The 22,703-nt window shown below is 39.1% G+C and overlaps 1 protein-coding gene across 6 annotated transcripts in view; it reads left to right on the plus strand.

The window, feature by feature from the left end:
• TMPO (thymopoietin) overlaps nucleotides 1–14,719 on the plus strand; it is a 45,274-nt gene extending 30,555 nt beyond the window's left edge. Inside the window, exons 4-9 of one of the 6 annotated variants that reach the window (XM_024199849.3) lie at nucleotides 4,046–4,146; nucleotides 8,007–8,126; nucleotides 8,240–8,335; nucleotides 8,904–9,014; nucleotides 10,299–10,393; nucleotides 13,216–14,719. In XM_024199849.3, the coding sequence (XP_024055617.1) occupies nucleotides 4,046–4,146; nucleotides 8,007–8,126; nucleotides 8,240–8,335; nucleotides 8,904–9,014; nucleotides 10,299–10,393; nucleotides 13,216–13,510 (818 nt within the window). In that variant the 3' untranslated portion in view covers nucleotides 13,511–14,719. Of the gene's footprint in view, nucleotides 1–4,045; nucleotides 4,147–8,006; nucleotides 8,127–8,239; nucleotides 8,336–8,900; nucleotides 9,015–10,298; nucleotides 10,394–13,215 lie in introns of all 6 variants that reach the window. The other 5 variants (XM_024199848.3, XM_024199850.3, XM_024199851.3 and 2 more) reach the window with 5 other exon arrangements.
• The last annotated feature ends 7,984 nt before the right edge of the window (nucleotides 14,720–22,703 follow it).

Genomic DNA, 22,703 nt, shown 5'->3' on the forward strand with positions numbered 1-22,703 from the left:
GAAATCTTCCTATTGTAGTGCTGCTTAATTTCAAGACAAGTGACACTCCCTCCAGTCAGTTAGTGGAGCAACAATCCTGTATGGAAGCTTTTCTGCCCATAACTCCTGTATTAGAGACCAGTTCCCTTTATACAACTAAAACTGACTTCTCAAGTGGAAGGATGCGTTTACAACAGAGAACTTTTCCTGCAGTTTGTAAGCAGAGTACCTCTCTGTGGATGGATAGCTATTAAATAAAAATAAAAAAGTTAGTTATTTTTTCATTCAGTGTGGAAAAACCCTCTCCTGTTCACTGCAATAGGTGTTAGGGCTTGTCCACACTTGAAAACTAACGTGGATTAGGGTAGGGTGTACGTTTATAGTGCTTTTCCTTAATAACTTCATGTGTGTACACTTTTACTGGTCTAACCAAAGTAATGACTAACTGTATGGGAGCTGGAGTAAGAAGGCAACATATGATAAAAATTACTAAGGCTTTGTCTACACTGGCAAGTGAAAGACACAATTTTGTCATTCAGAGGTGTTAAAACCACCCTCTTCCTGCCCCTCCCCCCCGAAAGACCGAAGTTTTGTCGATGACAGGCGCTGGTGCGAACAGAGCTTTGTCAGCAGGAGCACTGTCCTACCGACAACACTAATGCTGCTCATTGGGGGTGAAAGTTTTTTGTCAGCAGGAGAACCCTCTCCTGCCGAACTGCGCGCCTTTTAGCAGCACAGCTGTAGCAGCGCAACCGTGTCACTAAAAGCTGCGTAGTGTAGATGTAGCCTAAGTTGTTTGAGAGACTAGGTGGGTGAGAATATCTTCTATTGGACCAAGTTACGTTGGGGAAAGAGACAGACAAGCTTTCAAGCTCCACTGTGCTCCTCTTCAGGTTTGGGAGAGGTAATCAGTCACAGCTAAACACAAGGTGGGACTGGTTAAGTGTAGGATTTAACATGTTGCAAAATGAAGTGTCCATTAACACCACTGTACTTAAAGCAGGCTAGTGGGCTACAGATTGTTGTAAAGAGATCTAGAATCATAGAATTGTAAGACTGGAAGGGACCTTGAGAGGCCATCCAATCCCCTGCACTCAAGGCAGGACTAAGTACAGTGATTCCTCACTTAACGTCGTCCCGGTTAACGTTGTTTCATTGTTAGGTCGCTGATCAATTAGAGAACATTCTCATTTAAAGTTGCACAATGCTCCCTTATGTCGTTTGGCAACCGCCTGCTTTGTCCACTGCTTGTAGGAAGAGCAGCCTGTTGGAGCTAGCTGGTGGGGGCTTGGAACCAGGGTGGGCCAGCAGCCCCCTATCCGCTCCCCTAAGTTCCCTGTGCGGCTGCCATCCAGCGGGATATCAATGGCCGGGCAGTTCAGGTGTCCCTCCCCGCACTGCCGTGTGCTGCTCCTGCCCTCTGCCTTGGACCTGCTCCTGGGAGCCTCCTGCTTGCTGTCCGGAGGGGTGAGGGGGAAGAGAGGAGAGGGGTGCTGATGTCAGGGTGTCCCCCTCCCCCTGCTCCTGTATCCCATCTCCACAGGGTGGGGTGGTGGCATGACAGCGCTCAGGACAGAGGGAGCTTGCTGGCAGCAGCTGCTGTCTCAACTTGCTGATCTACTTAAAAAGGCAGTGTACTTAAAGGGGCAATGCGACACACACATACATGATGTGTGTCTGTCCATCTGTGTCTCTCACACACGCATGCATTCCTCCTTCTCCCCCCCCCCCCCCCCGGCACTTTGGAAAGTGGAGAGAGTGGTGCACCCGAGTGGGATAGTGTGGGTTCATCATCACGTTCAGTTTCCACAGGGAATGTTTGCAGCCACTGCCATGTGTCTGTCTCCTCCCTCCGTTTTTGCTGCCTTGCAGAGTGTGAGGCTACATTAACAACAATGTGTTAAGCCTTGAGGGCTCAGCCGAGTGCTAGTTCATCATTTAGCAGTAAGGCATTCCCTGGGAAATATCCCACTCTTTTCCACCATCTGACTCCATCACTTCAACCAAGATTCACAATCATTGCTGTGTACAGTATTAAATTTTGTTTAAAACTTGTGGTGGGTGGGGGGGTGTGTGTATGTATGTGTGTGTGTGTGTGTGTGTGTGTGTGTGTGTGTGTATATATATATATATATATAAATAAAAATAAAAATTTTTTTTCTCCCTCCACATTTACATTAATTCTTATGGGGAAATTGGATTCACTTAACATCGTTTCACTTAAAGTAGCATTTTTCAGGAACATAACTACAATGTTAAGCAAGGAGTTACTGTAGACCATCCCTGTCAGGTGTTTGGAGATTAAGAGCAGGTTAGACGAAGGAGATCACACAACCTCTCTAGGCAATTTATTTCCGTGTTTAAGTACCCTGAGAGTTAAGAAGTTTTTCCTAATGTCCAACCTAAACCACCCTGCTGCAATTTAAGCCCATTGCTTGTACTATCCTCAGAGGTTAAGGAGAACAATTTTTCTCCATCCTCCTTGTGACAACCTTTAATGTACTTGAAAACTGTTATCATGTTGTCCCCTGAACTCCACCCCCTCAGTCTTTTCTCCAGACTAAACCAACCCAGGTTGTGTGCTGTTGTTTTTTCAATCTTCCCTCATAGGTCATGTCTTCTAGACCTTTTATCATTTTTGTTACTCTTCTCTGGACTTTCAGGAAAGATGTGGAGAAATATGCTCTCCGGAACTGGACACGCTACTCCAGTTGAGGCCTAATCAGTGTGGAGTAGAGCAGAAGAATTACTTCTCGTGTCTTGCTTGCAACACTTCTGCTAATACATCTCAGAATGATGTTTGCTTGTGTGGTTTTGTGTGTGTAACTGTTACACTGTTGACTCTTATTTAGCTTGTGATTCACTATGATCCTCCAATCCCTTTCCGCAATACTCCTTCCTAGGTAGTCATTTCCCATTTTATGTGTGTGCCGCTGATTGTTCTTTCCTAAGTGAAGTACTGTGCATTTGTCCTTATTGAATTTCATCCTGTTTACTTCAGACCATTTCTCCAGTTTATCCAGATCATTTTGAATTTTAATCCTATCCTCTGAAGCACTTGCAAGCCCTCCCTGCTTGGTATCATCCACAAACTTTTTGAGTGTACTCGGTGCCATTATCTAAATCATTGATGAAGATATTCCCTGCGGTACCCCACTTGATATGCCCTTCCAGCTTGACTGTGAACCATTGATAACTACTCTCGGAACGATTTTCCAACCAGTTGTGCACCCACCGTAGGGCTGGTCCACACTAACCCCCCACTTCGAACTAAGATAAGCAACTTCAGCTACGTTATTCACGTAGCTGAAGTCGAACTATCTTAGTTCAAACTTACCGCAGGTCCACACACGGCAGGCAGGCTCCCCCGTCGACTCCGCGTACTCCTCTCGCAGAGCAGGAGTACCGGCGTCGACGGTGAGCACTTCCGGGATTGATTTATTGTGTCTAGACAAGACGTGATAAATCGATCCCAGAAGATCAATTGCTTACCGCCGGACCCGGAGGTAAGAAAGTCATGCGAGATGGTATCAAAAGCCTTACTAAAGTCAAGATATACCACATCTACCACTCCCCCCTCCTCCCAATCCACAAGGCTCATTACCCTGTCAAAGCTATTAGGTTGGTTTGACAAAATTTTGTTCTTGACAAAGCCATGCTGACTGTTACTTATCACCTTATTATCTTCTAGGCGGTTGCAAATTGATTGCTTATTTATTTGCTCCATTATCTTTCAGAATACTGACGAAATAGAAACTTTTTGTTCACACTAAAATGAGCAGCTATGGACTTTCTGTAGATTCAGGGTAAAACTGACATAAGTGAAACTTGAATCCGATCAGGGAGCAGTTCTTTTTCACTGTCACTTTTCAAACGAGTATATCACATGAAACAAAGGAGTGTTAGCAATACAATTAAAATATATTGTTATAGTCTTTATTGGGTTGTTATGGTCTTGACAGTTACTTAAGATGACCACTTTTTTTTTTTTAATATTCTAGGTAGAATGTTTGATTTTTGGCTCTTTCAGTTGCCAAAGAGTAATGGTGACTGATTTTATTCTCAGATCCCAAGGTAGAGTTCAGACTTGAGAAGAGAGAACCACTGAAAGCCAAGACAAAGACTCCAGTAACACTCAAACAAAGAAGAGTTGTTGAACATAATCAGGTATTGTTATTTTAATGGCATTTTCTTACCAACTTGTAATTGTGAGTATACTTGCAGTAGCTGAATTTTTCATATTGCACTTGACTAATATTCACATATGGCTAATATTTTAAGTGGGCTAAACTGTTTATCACAAGTTTTCCAGGAATCATGCAGAAATTAAACACAACCCAAGTCTTAGCTAATCCTGGAGCTATTTTTTAATATTTTGCCTACTCAGTAACACTTAACTTTAGCAGAATATAGCTGCTAATCTTAGCTTTTGCTTTTTTCTATGATATTGTAGGCAGCACTGCTGTAGTTAAGGTTGCATAACACTTTCCATTATAAAACCATTTTCAGTGACTTATAAATTTGCCAAATTATTGAAATTTCCTTGTTGAATATCTCCAAGAAACATTTTTGGAACCTTCAGCAAAACCAGCTCTGTAAAGTTCTCTCAGAACAAAGTTAGGGAAAATAATTGTTTGCTTAATTAAAATATCCTGGTATCTGTTTGAGAGGCTTTAGTGCCTCTGTGCTTTAGAGTGAGGACTTAACCTCCCCACCAATTTTATCCTAAGAGAAGAACATATAATGTGGGGAAAAACAGTCTTCAGTTGTAGGGTCAAATACTATTAATGCATACACATATGGGCACTTATTAACTTTTGAGTGCCTCACTTTGAAATGCTAATACACTCTAGCTTGCTTAATGAAGGCTTTTTGTGTTTGGGTTTTAGGGTGTGTAGATTCATTCCTTAAAAAATGAGTTGATCATGTGGACTTCAGGAGTTTGATTTATCAAATACCTGTAGCTAATCAACCCTTGTGAAGTTAGCATATCAATGTGAATATCCTTTTGTCCAGATTAGTGTATTTCATCAGATGATCCAGTTTTGGCTGGTAGTAGTGTAGTGCCCTGACTAACATTTCTTTTTGCTGAAGAAAGGTAGTGGAATCCTTGTGGAGCAACTATTTGAGTAACTGGCTTTTGCAGAACTTTGCAATGATCTGTGCTATGTTGATGAGGGTGGGCTGCCAGTATGAGGGGACAGAATAGAAAAATTTCTTTTAAAATGGTGTTTCAGCCACTGATACTAGTGCATGCTGCTCTGAATCTTTCCTTTCTGTGGAATTTGTCACCAATGGCTGTTTCAGAAATGGTGAACTCTTACTAATTTTGTCTGTTTTGAAACAGACATCCAAGTACCACTTAATTTTGTCTGGGCTGGGGCATATATAGACATATGCTAATGTAACTTATTGTCACAACTGTTCCAGTTCACTTTGATGGGAATCAAAATCAAGGAGTCATACTGAAACACTTCTTTCCAGTTGAAGCAAAAATTCAAAATTGTTGACAGCACAATATTATTTTAAAGGATATTTAAACACTTAATCAGCCAAGAATCCTTTTTAAATGAATTCTTCAAGTTAGATTCCTAAACAAGTTGCCTGATTTTCCCCCCCCCCCCCCAATATTGATGCTCTTCCAGCAGCTCCCACTGATTTCAATGTGACAGAGATGTTGGCGTGTCCAAATCTCTTGAAAAATCAGGCCTCTATCTTGGAGTGTGCATATATTTTTCGAGAGAAAGCACACCAACATCTGTCTTGTTGAAATCAGTAGCATCCTGTCTTAGAACCATAATGGGAAACAAAGTTAAGACAGAGTGTTGTGAAGTCATTGCTTTAATGTCCATTTTATTAAAATGTGCCCCTTGAATGGACCCACTTGGCAAAATAAACATACCTGTACTCTGAACAAACCCCTTCTCTCCCAGGACCCCAAGAGATCAAATAGACCTTGCAGTGTCACCTGAAGTCTTTTATCTTAGCAGTTTGTCAAACCAACAGGAGAAATATATGTGAAAGAACACCCTCAGAAAACAACCTGCTTTCACAGCCTCCTAGATTAAACAAATAGACGTTAATTTGACTTTCTCGCCTGATCTCTTGAGGTATCTAGGACCTCAAACTAAGTATTTCAAATGTATATGGTCTGCCAAAATAGTACTCCACGGAGTCTGAAATCTGCACCTATATGACTCAGTGCTAATTCAGCTGGTATCTTATCCAATTCATCGGGTTGACTCAAAGAGAATAGTAAAACTCTTCATACAAATCTTTCAAAATGATGAATATTTACTGGTTTAAACCATAATAACCCGCTCTTTAGCTAGGCTGACCTGGACCCATTAATATTCTTTAAAATCTAGTAAATGGAAATGCTAAATGCCTACAATAGAAGCTGAAAATACTTTGAGTGGTTAAAGCTGCAAACAATATAATCTAAAATCTGTAACAGGCAAAGATTTATGAATGAACTTCAGTAAAGTACAGTAAACTTCCAAAATTATCCTTGCTTTTTAGGAAAGGAAATAATCCAAAATTTGTGGGGGGAGAGGAGATGGGGTTAGATTTGGAAGGAAAGAATTGTTTAATTTGAGAAGAGTTTTCTTACAATTTAAAGAAATATTGCCAACAGTTTAGGCTCAGATTTAGCCTACTCCATGAAATTTAGGATCTAGTGGGAAGTGATGTTTTTCTCAAAATCCAATTTAAAAGTTCACCACTTAGTAATTGAAAAGTTTAGGAGACTATAACTTGTCTTACCTACATAAAAACTTGTACTCCTTCTACTGGATTTGTAGCAACAATAAACAAGCAATCTTTTTTTTTTTTTTTCCCCTCTCTCTCTCTCTCTCTCTCTCTCTCTCTCTCTCTGATGTGTTAGGAAGAGCTATCTTATAAATGATAACAACAAACTACCAAACTTCCTGAATTTATTAAAAGGAAAACATACACATTACATTTGTTTTGCTACTCGCTTCAGATTATTGCTCACTTTTTTTTTACTAGTGTAAACTTCTTTTCCTCAAAAATAGTTTTTTTTTTTTTAAATACAGTGGTAACTCTCTAGTTTTTAACTGTTTAATATTGGCTATTTTATGGATTTGGGATTTTTAATTGTGTTTCAAGTTGCTAGTGTAAAACTGCAGCCTTTTATGCTGCTTCTGTAGATTTGGGGTCTTTTCTCACTCTTTGAGACTTAACCTGAAAAGGATGGTCCCACTTACTTAAACCCACAATACTATTATTATTGTGGTGAATGACCTCATTCCTCCAATGGATATAAAGCCATTGGAAAACTCCTAAGTTAAATCTTATTCTAATACTAGTATGACACTTGCTTTTAGTATCTAATGGACTGGTTTAGGTTTGACTAATTATGTCTCAAGTCTTGGCCATAAGGAATGGGCAAAGCTTAATTTATGGATATAAAACTTGTTACAATTATGGGGGACACTTTCAAAGGCACAAATGGTATTTAGGCAAACAATATCTGATGAATTTCAAACTGCTGTATGTATCTTTGGAAACCTCCCTAACTTGTGTTCAGAGGAGATAAAACTGCATCTGAGTAAAGGGTTTTGGTAACACCTGTTTCCACACACGCACAAGAGGTTTGTTTTTTATTTATGCAGACGAGATATCTGGGTTAAATGTAAAATGGCATATCGGCTCATCAGTGGTTATCCAGGTTCAAGCCAGAGATGAGGTTTTAGCCAGTGATGATGTAAACCATTTATACTCTACACTTACTGGAGATGGTAGCTGTCACTTTGTTCTGATAATAATAATACATTGTCTGTTCAACTCCATATAAATAGGAATCCTCTTAAGGATAGTGTTGCGTATAATCACTTGATATCCAATATTAATGCAGGTATTCTAGAAGGCAAGATATTTGGAAAGCAAGTGTGCTACACCACCTACATCTGGAATATGCATGCTTCTATGGCTTTTAGTTATGGACACTTCAGTGTTGGGACATGGCTTTTATATGCTTGCTAATGTATTTGATGCTTGAATAGAACTATTCTCAAGATGGAGTTACTGAGGCTATCTGGACAAGTGGATCGTCAAAAAGTGGACCTCTTCAGGCAGTTTCTAGGGAGTCTACAAGAGTATCAAGAAGAACACCAAGGAAAAGGGTGATGAGAGGCTTATTGCAATCTAGACTCGTTTTACTTTTTCCTGAGATTGTCAGGGCCCTAGAGACTATTTTTTACACTCACTGTTTTTGTTTTGTTTTTTAAACAAACAGGTGGAAACTACAGCACAGTTGCCTGTAGATGATGCAGTAATGTCAGAGGGTACTCCCATAGCTGAAACTATAGTGGCTTCAAGCAACGAGACCCTAGTAAATATATCTAATAAATTATACAAGTGGTATCCTTCTGTAATGTACCTTTTAACTTACACTAGAAAGTGTTTTTACTTTAAACAAATCTAACTCCACTTGATAGCCCCCAATACTTAATGTATTTTTACTTTCTGTCAGATATGCTTCCCTCTCCATTTTATCAGTCTTATATGAGCATATGTTCTTGCACCAAACCCTGAAGCCTCCTGCTGCTTGCCTGGTCTGAGCCAGTATGATAGTTCCTCTCTTCTTAAAAGTGGAAGATTGGGGAACTTCAGTACCACAGCCTTCATGGAGGATCCATTTTATTTAATATGTGCAACAAACCTGCCTTGAGGGTTTGTGAGCTTCTGTCACTAAACAGCTTTAAGAAAAAAATACTGAAACTATGTCGCTAATGTATTTAGAATGTTTTTCCAACGTAGCTTCTCTTAAATCATCTATTTTTTTTTTTTCCCCCGAGTGGTAACTTTTAGTATCCAAATGTTTAACAAAGATTTTGTCTTATTTTTGTTTTTCCTTTGTATTTTGGTTAATTGAGTCTGAACAATTTGAATCTCAGCAGGTTGTCAATAGGGTGCCTGGAAATTTCAAGCATGCAGCTCCTACACTGTCAATCAGTGAATTCTCAGACTTGCCCAGAAGAACACCAAAGAAACCATTGATGACAGCTGAAGTAAATGAATTAAAATTTAGATTATCATTATTTCTGGACAGAGTTCTTGTATTTTATTTATTCATTCCTGCAGAAGTGGGAATGAGGGTGTAGTTCTCTAACAGGTGGCATGAGGATATTCAGATCAAACTAGCATTATATCATGGCTTGACTGATGAATGTAAGGTTTAAAAGTTTGGCCAATAAAATACCTGCTTAGTTTTGAGCCATTCTGCATTTCTGGGGTCATGTTTGCAGTTTTTGTGCTGCTTCTGTCATCAATGTAGCATGTTGGTTTTTTGTACAATTCCTTGTCAAGTTAGTTGAATAGAGAGTACATGGCTCTTGAATTTTGAAAAATTGATCACCTCTGTGGCTTAATTTAGAGCATCAAATAGCAGGATTATTTTAAACCAAAAGCCTACTCCAGTAACATTACTGGAGTAGATCTGCCTCTTCTTTTAATAGCTAAAATGCCCCTGCTTCTAGAGTGTTTGACTATATTATCTCTGGAAACCCTTTTTTTTATGCTAAAAATTTTAGACGTGATATTGTGTGCTATTCTGCAGCATTACTATTTTCCTAATAGAAATCAATAGGGTTTATCACTTTTGCATTGCTCATTTTGAGTACAACTCATTCTTAAAAATAGATAAGAAATCTTTAATTAAAAACTAGTGGCTCTGCTTTCAGATGTGTGTCCATGTCTTCATGTAGTATGTGAAATGGGCTACCTCATTTGCTTACAGAGATGATCTGACGTTATGTTGGTAACTGAGCACTGAGCTGATACCCATTAAATTTATTAAAAACAAGTGCTTTACTGTCTCAAACCCAATAAGCCTTTGCAGTCAGTGTTTTGCTATATTGCAGCACTTTCGCTTACCACAGCAAGAGGAAACAGGTCGTCCTCATAAACATACTGTTAACATTGGTCACACACAATCCAGTGATCTGCTCAACACAGCCATGATAGAGGTGATGACTAGACCCTTTTGATCATCTGTATTGTTGTCTGATTGGTGTATAAGTACTGCATAAGTAACAACAAAGTATTCTTCATGTTGAAGGAAACTGAGGACAACGCTGAATACATCTGGACACCAAAAATCACTAGACAGCTGCCAGTAACAAAGCTTAAACCAACAATTAAAATCCAGGAAAGACTTCTTAAAATTCACTGGGTGAACCAAATTCTCCCTTTCAAATCACCTAGGGTTATGGTCACTCTAAATATCTATACTAGAGGGGGAAAAATGCTATTGAGTTTGGTAAGGTTTATAATTCTTCTATTTGTTCCCGTAGGTGGTGGAGAAAACACTAGCAGAAGAACGAAGAGTAGAAAGAGATATTCTTAAGGAAATGTTCCCATATGAAGTATCAACACCTACAGGAATTAGGTACAATTAAAGTATCTTATGTTTTACTCAATCATGAGAGAAAAAGACCCCCCCCCCCCCCCCCCCCCCGGGTTTAATTAGGTTGTATTGCTAAGAAATCTCTAAGAATTAATCAGTACTCTGTGGCTCAACCTCAGAGCACACCATAGAGCTAGATGGCACGCCTTTCTGCATATAACTGTTAAAATTAACTTATCCCATTAGATCTAAAACTGAATTTACCTGGGCTAACAAGAGTTTGCTCTAGTATCACAAACATTATTGAAATGTGGTGTGATTTAGGCTTCAGATACTAAAAGTAAATAAGCCTTTTATAAACAGAAATACTTCAGATAAGGAATCTTCTTTTTAAAATGACACAGATTAAACCAGTTTAACTTCTTCTGAAATGAAGTCCAGTATTCCACCATGGGATTTTAAATAATAAAAATGGTAAAACTTTTGAGGCTAAAAATATCCTGTTAGCTTGTGTTCCAGGCAGAAAGATATGCACATTTTTTTAAAAGTACTGCTTCAGCAGAGCACTGAATTCTGTAGCCATAATCCGCTTAATGGTCCATATAGAGACCAGACACTGGACTGACATTGGTCAGTACCAGCTGCTTCAAAGGAAAGCGCCAAAAAAAGTATAGAAAATTATGGAATAACTTGTCCATAACTTTCCTTTGTTTTCTAATCTCAGTCAATTAGTGATTTGCCTTATGCACTGAAGCATGAAGGTATAGGCATCCTGCCTAATGTAACTAGATGTTCTTATCTGTATAGAACTTCCAGTCCTAAATCCTATTCTAAATTTTTATTTTTATTTTTTTTTTTTTAGCTTTTGGCCACAATATCTTGAGACAGAGTTCCCCGAGTCCGTAGGTGTGGTGGTTTTTTTTTGTTTGTTTTTGGTTTTGTTTTTTAATTTAAAAGGGATTTTACTCTAAAAGCATGTTGCCTTTTGAATTCGATTAAATCTCCTTTCCTTCTTGTATAATGTAGGAAGGTAAAAAGAAATGTCTGACTTGACTTCTCCATACCATTCATTATTTTGCATTCTTGTATCATATTTATCTTATAAACTAAGTAACTCCAGTCTCTTTTGAGGTTCAACATACCGAAGACTTGGTATGCTTCCTGATTCCCATCACTTATTTATATACTCTTTCTCTCATTCTTGTGCATCCATACGCTTTGTTTTTATCTCCGCTTGTTCAACAATAACACCTAAAGGCTAGAGCCCTATTGTGGTAGTAATCTTACAAACACATAACAAAGGTGGTCTGTGCCCAGGAGCTCTTATAAATAGACAACACTGGCAACTGCACAAACTGGAAATGTAAGATGATAATGAGATCATAGTAACAGACTTTCATTGAGCTACCTGCATTGGTGCCCATGTCTTTTCCTTAACAAAGCTTTTCCTGTACAACCATTCTTTATCTGGCATGTTGGGGGAATGGGGGGGGGGTCCCGGTTAGTCAAAAATCCCAGTTAACTAAGTTATATTTTTCAATGGCAGGAGGGAGCTTAGGTGTGGGAGGGGGCTCAAGGATGGGGGAGGGAGTTTGGGGGAGGGAGAGGGTTCGGGGTGCCAAATCTGGCAGTGCTCATCTCAGGTGGCTCCCTGCAAGCGGCGACATGTCCGTGCAGCTCCTAGGTGGAGGCATGGCCAGGCAGATCTGCGCACTGCCTCTGCCCACAGATGCTGTCCCCGCAGTTCTCATTGGCCGCAGTTCCTGGCCAATGGGAGCTGCGGAGCCAGTGCGTGGGGCGGGACAGGCAGCACACGAAGCCCCCATGGCCGTTCCTCCACCTAGGAGCAGCAGGGACATGTTGCCGCTTGCGAGGAGCCAGGTAGGGAGCCTGCCGGCTCCGCACCAACTGGACTTTTAATGGAGATATCAGACATGCCAGTTTCTAGAACTTTACGGTTGGTGAAGTGCCTGATAACACAACTTTTACTGTAGTTCATTGAAATGAAGTGTTGAGTATTCACTGCTGGTTTGCAGAAAGCATTGACATTGTTATTGGAATTTAAAATGTCCCAACAGAGAGAATTTGACTTTGCATGCCTTAGAAGCACATACGTTCTAATAGTTAAGAAATGATATCAGTGAATGTCTGCACCCATGTCCCTAAAATCAGGGACTTCCTCTTTATCAGTATGGAATCGTCTGCTTGCTGTGGTACCATTGTAGGGCAAGGAGAGTAGTCCTGCCCAACGCAGCTTTTCTTGTTTTTTGGACTGCTGGTTTGACTAACTCCACCCCTTTACTCTTCCTTCCCCGAGGGACGACAGTGATGAGAGCTAAGATCTCTACCAAAGTTCTTTGCTCCTTAAGTAGAGGGGACACTAATCACTAACAAATCTTTTTGCCAACCCCTGGAGCCTCATCCAGTCCACCTTGGCAAGCATTCTGTGTAATTGAAATCAATATATTTGAAAATGTAGAAAACATCCAAAAATATTTAAATAAATAATATTCTATTGTTTAACCATGCTATTAAAACAGCGATTAATCGCAATTAATTTTTTTTCATTGTTTGACAGCCCTGCTTGATACCTAAGTCTGGCTATTTGTGTATCCTATCAATCTTTCTGCATATAGGGTTGAAAGACACACTTCACATTTTACTTTCTCTTTCCCATCACTGGTGAACTGTATGCCTGAAAGCTTACCCATGGGCAGTAGAGAAATCTGTCCTTAACATTTTAAAACAGAATAGCTGATGTGCATTCTGATCCGTAACAGATCCTTAATCCGTTTAAACTAAAACTTTTATATACTTTAGATTGCCACTTAATCATGTGACTAATTAGTCTTTTTAATTAACAGTGCTAGCTGCCGCAGACCAATCAAAGGAGCTGCTGGCCGACCTATAGAGCTCAGTGACTTCAGAATGGAAGAAAGCTTTTCATCTAAATATGTTTCAAAATATGTTCCTTTAGCAGATGACAAACCAGAGAAACCAGTAACAAAAAAACGCTCCATTCCCATGTGGATAAAGATTCTGCTGTTTGTTGTTGTGTCAGTCTTCTTGTTTGTGGTTTATCAATCTATGGAAACCAACCAAGGAAATCCTTTTTCTAAATATCTTGGTGTCCCTGAGGCAAAGATCCAAGCTGATTGATCATCTCCTATGGCACACCCAACTTGATCTGTTTTTTTTTAATTGTAGAAAAAAAGAACTCTCTTCCCTACTGTTGTCGCAAGGACTGCTTACAACTGTGATTGCAACTTGACAAATTGAATAACGAAGCATAAATAAACAAGACAGTATAAATGGACATCAGTAACTTTTTCTGGACTAGTAGGAGATAACTTTGTGCCATATGAGTAACATTTTTTAGATCTTTGGGACTTTTTGTAGTCTTTATTTTTTTAATGTGGACATCTTTAAATTCATTTTTGAGAAACTGTATATTGTTTTTGCAAACTTGGAAGCTGAGAAGGGCAAAAATGTAGTAAAATGTGAAGCTGTGTTTAAATGCTTTGACTACGTACAGAAAAGAGGTTGTACTTTTTTTCTCTACTACACAATGTGGGGGTAAGGAGGGAGGAGATATTATTAACCTGACAAAGGGAAATGCATCCTTGGATGGATTTTATTGTAACTGTTCAGCTAAATTTGATATATTGTAGCTTGTAGGGAAAGTCTGGCAATAAACTCTTCTGTAATACTGTAACTTTTTAGTAAATGTAACTGTAACCCTGCTGTACTCATTTCTGTAAGGTCTAAGTAACTTTAGTAACTCCACTTAAGAATAACATCGTTTTTTAATTGTAGCTCTTAATTTTAGTGCTTAATACTGTTTGTAGGAACCTAATAATTACAGATCTAATTGGCAACAGATCTGTCTTTATAGAGGAACTTATTTATTAGTAATCTGTGTGAAAATAAAATTTGCATCAAATATAATTTGCTACCAAAATATTCTTTTAATCTGTTTTTTGTTTATTGAAAGACTCAGTCTAAAGCACTGTGCTACATCTTAAATCTTTCACCAGCATGATTCAGACTGCAGATAAAATTACTGCAGGGCTAGGTTCTTCAAACAAAATTTGTCAAGTCTTTCCCACGGCTTAAGATGATACTCCTTGCAGATGTTCACGTAAAAATGCGTTGCTTCTATAATCATCTTGGATACTCCCTATATCATGAAGTTTCATGTTTGATGTGAAGAGGGCATTGTTATGCTTTGACTTCATTTAGGTTAAAATTACTCATCTTGGATTTAGTTGATTATTTTCTTTTTTCAGTGGAAATATGTCTAAACATTCTCAATTCCGTAACTTAGTTACAGGCAACAGATTTTTCCACAACCAGTGAAGTCTGAAATAAAAATAGAATATAAAGTGAATGTATAAAATTGGTGCACTTAAGTCTGCAACATATTGCATATTCTATTCAAAATTACAATTGTAACCTTATAAAAGTGGTACTTTTTTTTAAAAAAAAAGCTTAGGATATAAATAGTCGTATCTTTTTTACTGTAACTAGATACAATGTAATAATTAGTTCATAGTTGCTCTTATGGAAACTCTTACTTGCTATGTACTTGAGGCAACTTTTACTTATATTTGGTAGCAAAGCAATAGTTTTTTGTCTAAAATAAATGCTTTAATTCTTTTAATTTCTGTTTTTAATCAAATAGTAAAACTTGTGTTCGTCCTCTAGAAAATTGTAACGGAAAACATTAATTTTTTGGTGTCAAACTGTGGAAAAATAAAGATGTAATGTGTACTTCAGTGCTTATTTTCATAAGAACTGAAATCAATTACTTTTAATGTGCTGTCTTGTGGTATTGCTAGAACGTATTCTATATGAAGGGCTTTGCTTTTGCTTCTAATCTAAAATGTGTAGAAATATATAACATTCTAAAGTTCTCTGCCACTGAAGTAAAAAATTTTAAACATTCCCAAAATAAAATTTCACTGTGTAATAATCATTAACAGAGATTCCAGTTCCCTCTTTGTTTTGGGAAAATGTCTTGTTTACAGTAATTCTTAATTGAGCCTATTTTTCCTCTACCTATATGTACCAAGATGGGCTTTGCTCCATTTTGCTTTTACTGAACCGAGAGGTTTAACTAACTTCACTTGCTGTGGCATAGAAAACCTATTACGGATCGGTATAGTTTTACAAAAAGAAATACTGTGTATTGACCTGTCTCCAAACTGTTAATTTGTTTACAATTGAATTGTACTTTCAGTGAATGTCGTTTTGTTTCATTCAGCTGTGCTTGCTTTAGAGATTTATATAAACCTTCTAAAGCTACAGCAGAAACAGCATAACTGTACATTTTATTGGATTAATGGCACTCATTTATGGCATTATGAATGAATCCTTTCAAGTATTCCGTATTTATAGAAGGCAAACAATTCTTAAGTATACTCACTTTCACCTACAGAGAGGAGTCACCCTTTATCTGATAACTTTAGCATGGAACCTTTCTAAAGGTGCTGACCATGTGCACTTTCAAAGGATTGCAGAGAAGTTAGGGTCCCTGAGCACTTACAGGAAAATAAGCCATCAGCTATCAAAGGAGTAACTCCTATACTGGTCAACTTCGTCTTTTGTCCGACATTCAGGAGTGGGCTATTGGCTAGATCCATAAAGGGCCTAAAGTGCTGCAATGTTGAGGTGCAATGCCTAACTTGTAGGAGCCTTGCTCTCCAGTAGAATACACAGACCTCCTTGCCCAATGTAGGGAGAGATTTAGGCACCCAAGAATGAGATTCATAAAAGCCAGAACACTGATTGGGAAGTCACCTAAGGTAGCTAGTAGGAAAGGGCTTGGACCCCATCCCTGAGGAAGTTAAGCACTTACTACATCTTGGAATGCCTTAGTCAGAGTTAAGGCCACTGAAGCATGTAATCTGGCCTGTATAGTACAGGCCACCAACACTGCCCAGTACCCGTACAGTAAACCAACAAATTTATTTTTTTTTTTTTAAACTTTTAGCCAGTGGTTAGAGTGATGTGGAAACTCGGGTTCCAATCCCCATGCTCTACTTATTTAACACACTGTGGAACAGGAAAGAGTGAGGCCTGCTCCATTATACCCTCTAGCTCAGTGATTAGGGCACTTTCCTGAGGGGGAAGGGAGGAGACCCAAATTCAAATCCTTTATCCATATCAGACAGTGGGACAATTGAATCTGGTGTCCCACCAGCATGCATGTTCTAACCCAGGGGTTCTCAGACTGGGGGTCGGGACTCCTTAAGGGGTTGTGAGGTTATTCCATGGGGGGGGGGAGGTTCACAAACTATCAGCCTCCATCCCAAACCCTGCTTCACCTCCAGCATTTATAATGGTGTTAAATATATAAAAATGTTTTTAATTTAAAAGGGGGGGGGTCGCGCTCAGAGGCTTGCTTTGTGAAAGGGGTCACCAGTACAAAAGTTTGAGAACCCCTGTTCTAACCACTGAGCTATAAGGGAGGCACAACCTCTGGCTGTTTTGTATGGGAATGGGCATGCTTGCCTACTACCTAGGCAGGGGAAACACTGAATTTGAGGATTCTGCTGGGATGTATGCATGAGATGGGCACCTAAACTGCAGTAGCTGTGTGCATGCTCACTGGCAGAAACTTTAGTGCCATAGAACTCTAGCTGCCTACAGAGTTAGTAGCTGGGAGGGTGTTTTGACGATCTTGGTGTCACCTAAAGTGGCAGGTGCCTACATTTTTCTTGGTAGATCTAGCCCTCAGACTTCTTAAATTACAAGCTTTTAGGGAAAGTCTTTATGCCAGTAAAATTTTCAGAAGCAACTATGTGATTTAGGCTCCTCAGATCTATTGACTTCCAAGAGGTATTAGGTGCCCAAGTGCCATTTTCAAAAGTGGCTTAGGGTAAAATTTTCCAAAGCAGCTAATTGACTAGGCTCCTAAATCTATTGCAAAAATATATATGAAAGGAATTGAATAGGGCATCTTTCTTGGGAGTCCACCACTTTACGGTGTGGCATTCATGCATGACGATGTTGGTCACTAATGATTGGCTAGATCCCACAGCTCCCAGCCTGAAAAGTTATATTCAGACTTGTATTGAAGCCTAACTACTTTGTGGACTGCTACATTTGATATAGGGTGGCTAATAACTTTAGGGGTGTGGAGATTTGCCTAGTGATCAGTACTCTACTATTCCAAGAGGTCTCCGATCAAATCCCATTCTGGTCCTGAAGCCTTGAAGGTATTTGTCAATTGCAGGGTGGGAGATTAGTTCCTTAGGCTACTTGTTAGTATGCTGTATCGTCATACAGGACACCCTCATTTCCTGCCTTGATCTGTTTGATCGAGTGGGTAATGTACCACAAAAATGTTTAGGGTACTAAAATGTAAATTTCTGACAATTAGCATATACTAGACTGACTCTTCTATAAAGAAACCTCCTATGAAGAAACACTCAATAGAGCAGCAAAACTCATTGCATAATAGTACATAAGAATGGCCCTACTGGGTCAGACCAAAAGTCCATCTAGCCCAGTATCCTGTGTCCAACAGTGGCCAATGCCAGGTGCCCCAGAGGGAATGAACAGAACAGGTAATCATCAAGTGATCTATCCCCTGTTGCACATTCCCAGCTTCTGGCAAACAGAGGTACTCAAATGAAAGTCAAATAAAACTGGAATGAAAATGTCAAGCATAGAATAAAGTGACTGCCTAAGATAGGGAGTTGCCCACTGGAGGTTCTTTCATTTAGTCTTCAGCATGTATGATGGGGGAATCATAGGACTGGAAGGGACCTCAAGAGTCCAGTCCCCTGTACTAATAGCAGGACTAAGTATTATCTATTCCATAATCACATTAATAATAATTGCTATTATTAATAATTCCACCACTAAGTCACTCAGGGCTGTGAAAAATTGAATCCCCTGACCACCATAGTTAGGTGGACCTAACCCTCTGTGTAGCCGTGGCTAGGTTGATGGAAGAATTCTTCTATCAGCCTAGCTACTGCCTCTCGCAGAGGTGGATTAACTACATCAATGGAAAAATCCTGTCCTTTGATGGTGGAAGCATCTTTACTACAGAGACACAGCTGCAGCACCATAACTGCTGCTACAGACGCTGTATTGCAGATGTGCCCTTAGGCAACATGATCCAGGGGTGTACTTAAAGAAAAACAAACAATCTAGTCTAGACATCTCTATATTACATTGGCTATAGATGCATTTAGGGGATAAAAACCCTTGAACCATATAATCCTGTATCCTTCTGAATAAAAAGATGACTCAATATTAAGTTATACAGTTAAAATAATTTAGGCACCGTGTCTATATCTTTTTTAATTATTTCCCCTCTGAAGTACTCTAGTTTCTTGGCATCCTTGTATAGTAAAACAAAAATAGAAAAAACTAAGTACTATTTTGTCTGGATTGTCTTACATATTTTAGTTTTGCTTACATTTATGTATTTTACCTGTAAGGTTTTATCAGCGCCACAAGAAGCTATTCTCTGTCCATCCTTGGCAAAGCAGGCATGGTAAACTGCATCTGTATAGGGACGGACAACCAAACGGGAGAGGTTCTTCATGGATTTTTTATTTCTACAAAACAGAAATAGTAGTCAATGATTTAAGAAAAATACTAATACGTGAGGTTTCTTCTTTCAATCTAATCCACACAAAAAATGCCTGTACATCTATGTTTTGCAGAACACTTTAATATCTTTCACTTTTGTCTTCCAGATTTCAGGGCATAAGAGTAACATATATTGCAACTTTCCACATGCACTATAAGGGCTCGGATAGCTATACGATCTGATCATCCAAAAGTGGGATAATTTTTGTATGAAGAGTTAACAATCACCTACGTGCTAACTTGTTGCTTACTAGTAGGGCACTTTCCTTCCAAAAGCATATTTAGGACAAGTACAGAATCACAGAAGTGTAGGACTGGAAGGGACCTCAATAGGTCAGTTAGTCCAGTCCCCTGCACTCAAGGCAGGACTAAGTAATAACAAGACCATTCCTGACAGGTGTTTGTCTAACTTATTCTTAAAAATCTCCAATGACTGATATTCCACAACCTCCCTAAGCAATTTGTTCCAGTGCTTAACTACCCCGACAGGAAGTTTTTACTAATGTCCAACCTAAGCCTCCCTTGCTGCAATTTAAGCCCATTGCTTCTTGTCCTATCCTCAGAGGTTAAGAACAACAATTCTCCCTCCATGTAACAACCTTTTATGTACTTGAAGACTGTTATCATGTCCCCTCTCAGTCTTCTCTTTTCTGGACGAAACAAACCCAATTTTCTTCAATCTTCCCTCAGAGGTCATTTCAGGGAGGAAACACCTTGTAAAATTGAGAGCAGATTTATACAAACAACAAAAACCCTGTAGATAAAAGCCATGTGATTTCTCAAAACATTGCACACTCGGTAGGCCAAAAACCTAGATATAATCAGAGCAATTTTTAGGGCAGGTCAAAACTGGTGTTTGGCAATTTGTTTCTGGTTTTAATTCTCCATGGGAGGTTGGATAACACATACATTGCTGAAACTTCAATTCCATAATGTGAGTCCACTATTAGTTAATATTGGTTACCATCCTGATTTAATTACATGACTTAAAACAATCACAAACAAGCCCTGTTATGCTATTCCTTAATAAGCAAAAGGATTGATCAGTCCAGTAAATGTTACATATTTCTCCTTTCTGCTACAACTTTGTATTTTATCTGTAGGAAGAAAGCTAGGGTTGCTTTTTGCCTATGCAACAGCAAGTCTTCACAGATGCATAAACACAGTAAAGGTATAACTTAGGACTTGTCTAAGTCTAACTGACTTTGAAATGGCCATAAAAGTGGTACAATAGAATACCCATATGCTTCATATAAACATCTAACAAACTTTATTTTTCAAATTACTAGGGATGGTCAAACTCATTTGCCTAACTTTAAAACTCTCTAACATTGTGGGTCCAAAAGCTTGACTTAAGGTATAACCGTCTTGACTTTGTATGCAAGCTAGGCAAGACTCCTTTTTTTTCATGGTGGAAAATGCAGTATAAAATTAGGGAGGAAGCTGAAGCAAGAAGGGTACAGAGTAGGAAAAACAAATACAGAGAAACTCATGGGGTGGGAAAACTAGGAGCAGAGGAGAGAACGTCTACAAAGTATTTATACAACAGGTGGGGGGGTGCTACTTAGGGCAGATAGATTTGAATGCATTGCACAGAGCTCCTTTAACAAGAAAATCATGTTCCTTTGGAAGGAAAAAAAAGTTTTAAAAGGAGGAAGTTTGCAAACTCACGTGTTTGGCAAAGCCCACAATGTAAGATCTACTAAGCTGCAAACTCTGCAAGAATTCCTCTTTCCTACTGACATCTATGATAAAGAATAGTATTAAATTAAACCAATTATATATTGTAAATACTGATGTCCACTTTTTCCTAGTCATAGATCCACCAAATTGCATAGTGCAATACATAATATTCAATGTAAATACATTAAAAGTAATTTGAATGTCCTTTGCAGTTGAAATATTACCTCTACTAATCAGAAGATAAGTTTATGGAAATCTACATGTACAAAATATTAAATGATATTGGCCCTGCTCATTACATATCTGAATGGATAAAAATAAAATTTTGATTTAATATAGCTGCTCTCACTGTGAACCTTACTGCTTTTGATATCACAAGTCAATATGTTTTCATGTCCTCATCACATAAATAACTACCTTTGCTCTGTGTGTAAGAAAGCAAAGAATAGTATGGATTTTTTATAAAGCTCAAATTACAACTTTTTAGAACACACCATATTTTATCAAATCAGACACTAAATTTGAGTGATCATGGACAAAATTAATATGTTTAACAGGTAAACTTCCCCTAATAAATTAAGTGGATCTGGTTTGGTTTGTTTGTTTTATCTGTAACATATAGAATCACAGCCCTAATACTCATTACAGTTAGCAGTTACTAAACCATTCCAACGTTTTGTGAGTGAGAACATCAGCATTTCCCTAGTTGGATAAAACTATGTTTCCTAGAGTTCCTGGGATACACGTGACTACACCAGGACATGCAAGAACTCATTACAGGATAGAAGAGTTCATTTCAAAGTTTTCTTTACCATGTACTTAAAACAAAACAGCCTGCTGTATTTTAAACCTCACAATCTGAATTGCATGTCACGCTCTGCCACGAACTGAACTATGCACAGAATGCAGCTGTATTTCAGCTGACCTTGCCTTACTTGGAGCACACTGGAGCCTGCCCAATCTGGTTCACTCAAGATAGGCTTGACACTACCACGTTTTCTGGCTGGCTGTTCACCTACACGTCATCTTGCTCAGGCAATGCAGTCTGAATTTGCCCTGAAGTTAAGGCACTTCTGAGGTAATCAAGCTGCACACTGGGAAGTTCCCCGGGAGCCAGTGAGATGAAGGGAACTTGCTGCAGATTGGCAGCAGAGCTGTGCCATTGCTGTTACTACACCCTCAGGACTGCAGCAGCTTGCATGGCTGATGTGTGAACCACTCCATACCAAGGAATGGCTAAAATTTCTACCAGCCATATCCCACTCATCTCTCTGAATGCTAGGGTTTAAGGCAGTCTCTGCAATGCATCAGTGTGAAGCTGATATGGGGTCTTAACATCATAGTTCTGTTGAGGGCAGGAGCATGGATTAAAAAGAACATTTTTGTCACCTGTCCCTAATTGTACAGGAATTTTGACCAGTGTGATCAGACCTACTTATAGGAACCATGGGTGCTCAGCATATCTGAATTCAGGCTCCTAACTTTAGGCCCTTGCTTGAGAAGTTTGACATACGTGATTTCACAAAGGCTACAGTGGGGATTTGTGTTAGAACTGGGATTAGTTCCTTGTTCCCAATCCTATTTTTATCCCATTAGACCATGCTGCCTCTCATCCTATAGAAAGGCCCCTGTTTGTGGCCGGAGGTCATATAGCTGCTCAGCAGAGGAAATGCCTCGATTGATAGGGTGTTTGTGGCAGCACTACCACCACCACCAGCAGTAGTCTGGGTGACACTGCCTCCTGCAGCTGTGAACTAATCTGAGGTCTTCCCAAAAACCAAGGGACCTATTACTATGTTTTTTCCAGTTCCCAAAGGACAGCCCTGAGTCACTGAGAGGAGACTGTGAATAACCTTCTCAAGGGAAATCAGTGACCCAGGCTTGTATTGTTTAACATTGTCAAGGTTATCATTGCAATTGCTAGAAAAATTCTCTCTCCCTCTCTCCCCCACCCCCAACATGATAGGTGATATTTTCCCTTTACATTTCAACTTGGGGTGGGGGTATGAGATACAGTACTGGAGTTTTAAGGTCTACAAAGGCCATCTCTGAAGAC

This window comes from Terrapene carolina, unplaced genomic scaffold, assembly GCF_002925995.2.
Source record: "Terrapene carolina triunguis isolate 2854851 unplaced genomic scaffold, T_m_triunguis-2.0 Scaffold68, whole genome shotgun sequence".
Taxonomy (NCBI): Eukaryota; Metazoa; Chordata; order Testudines; family Emydidae; genus Terrapene; species Terrapene triunguis.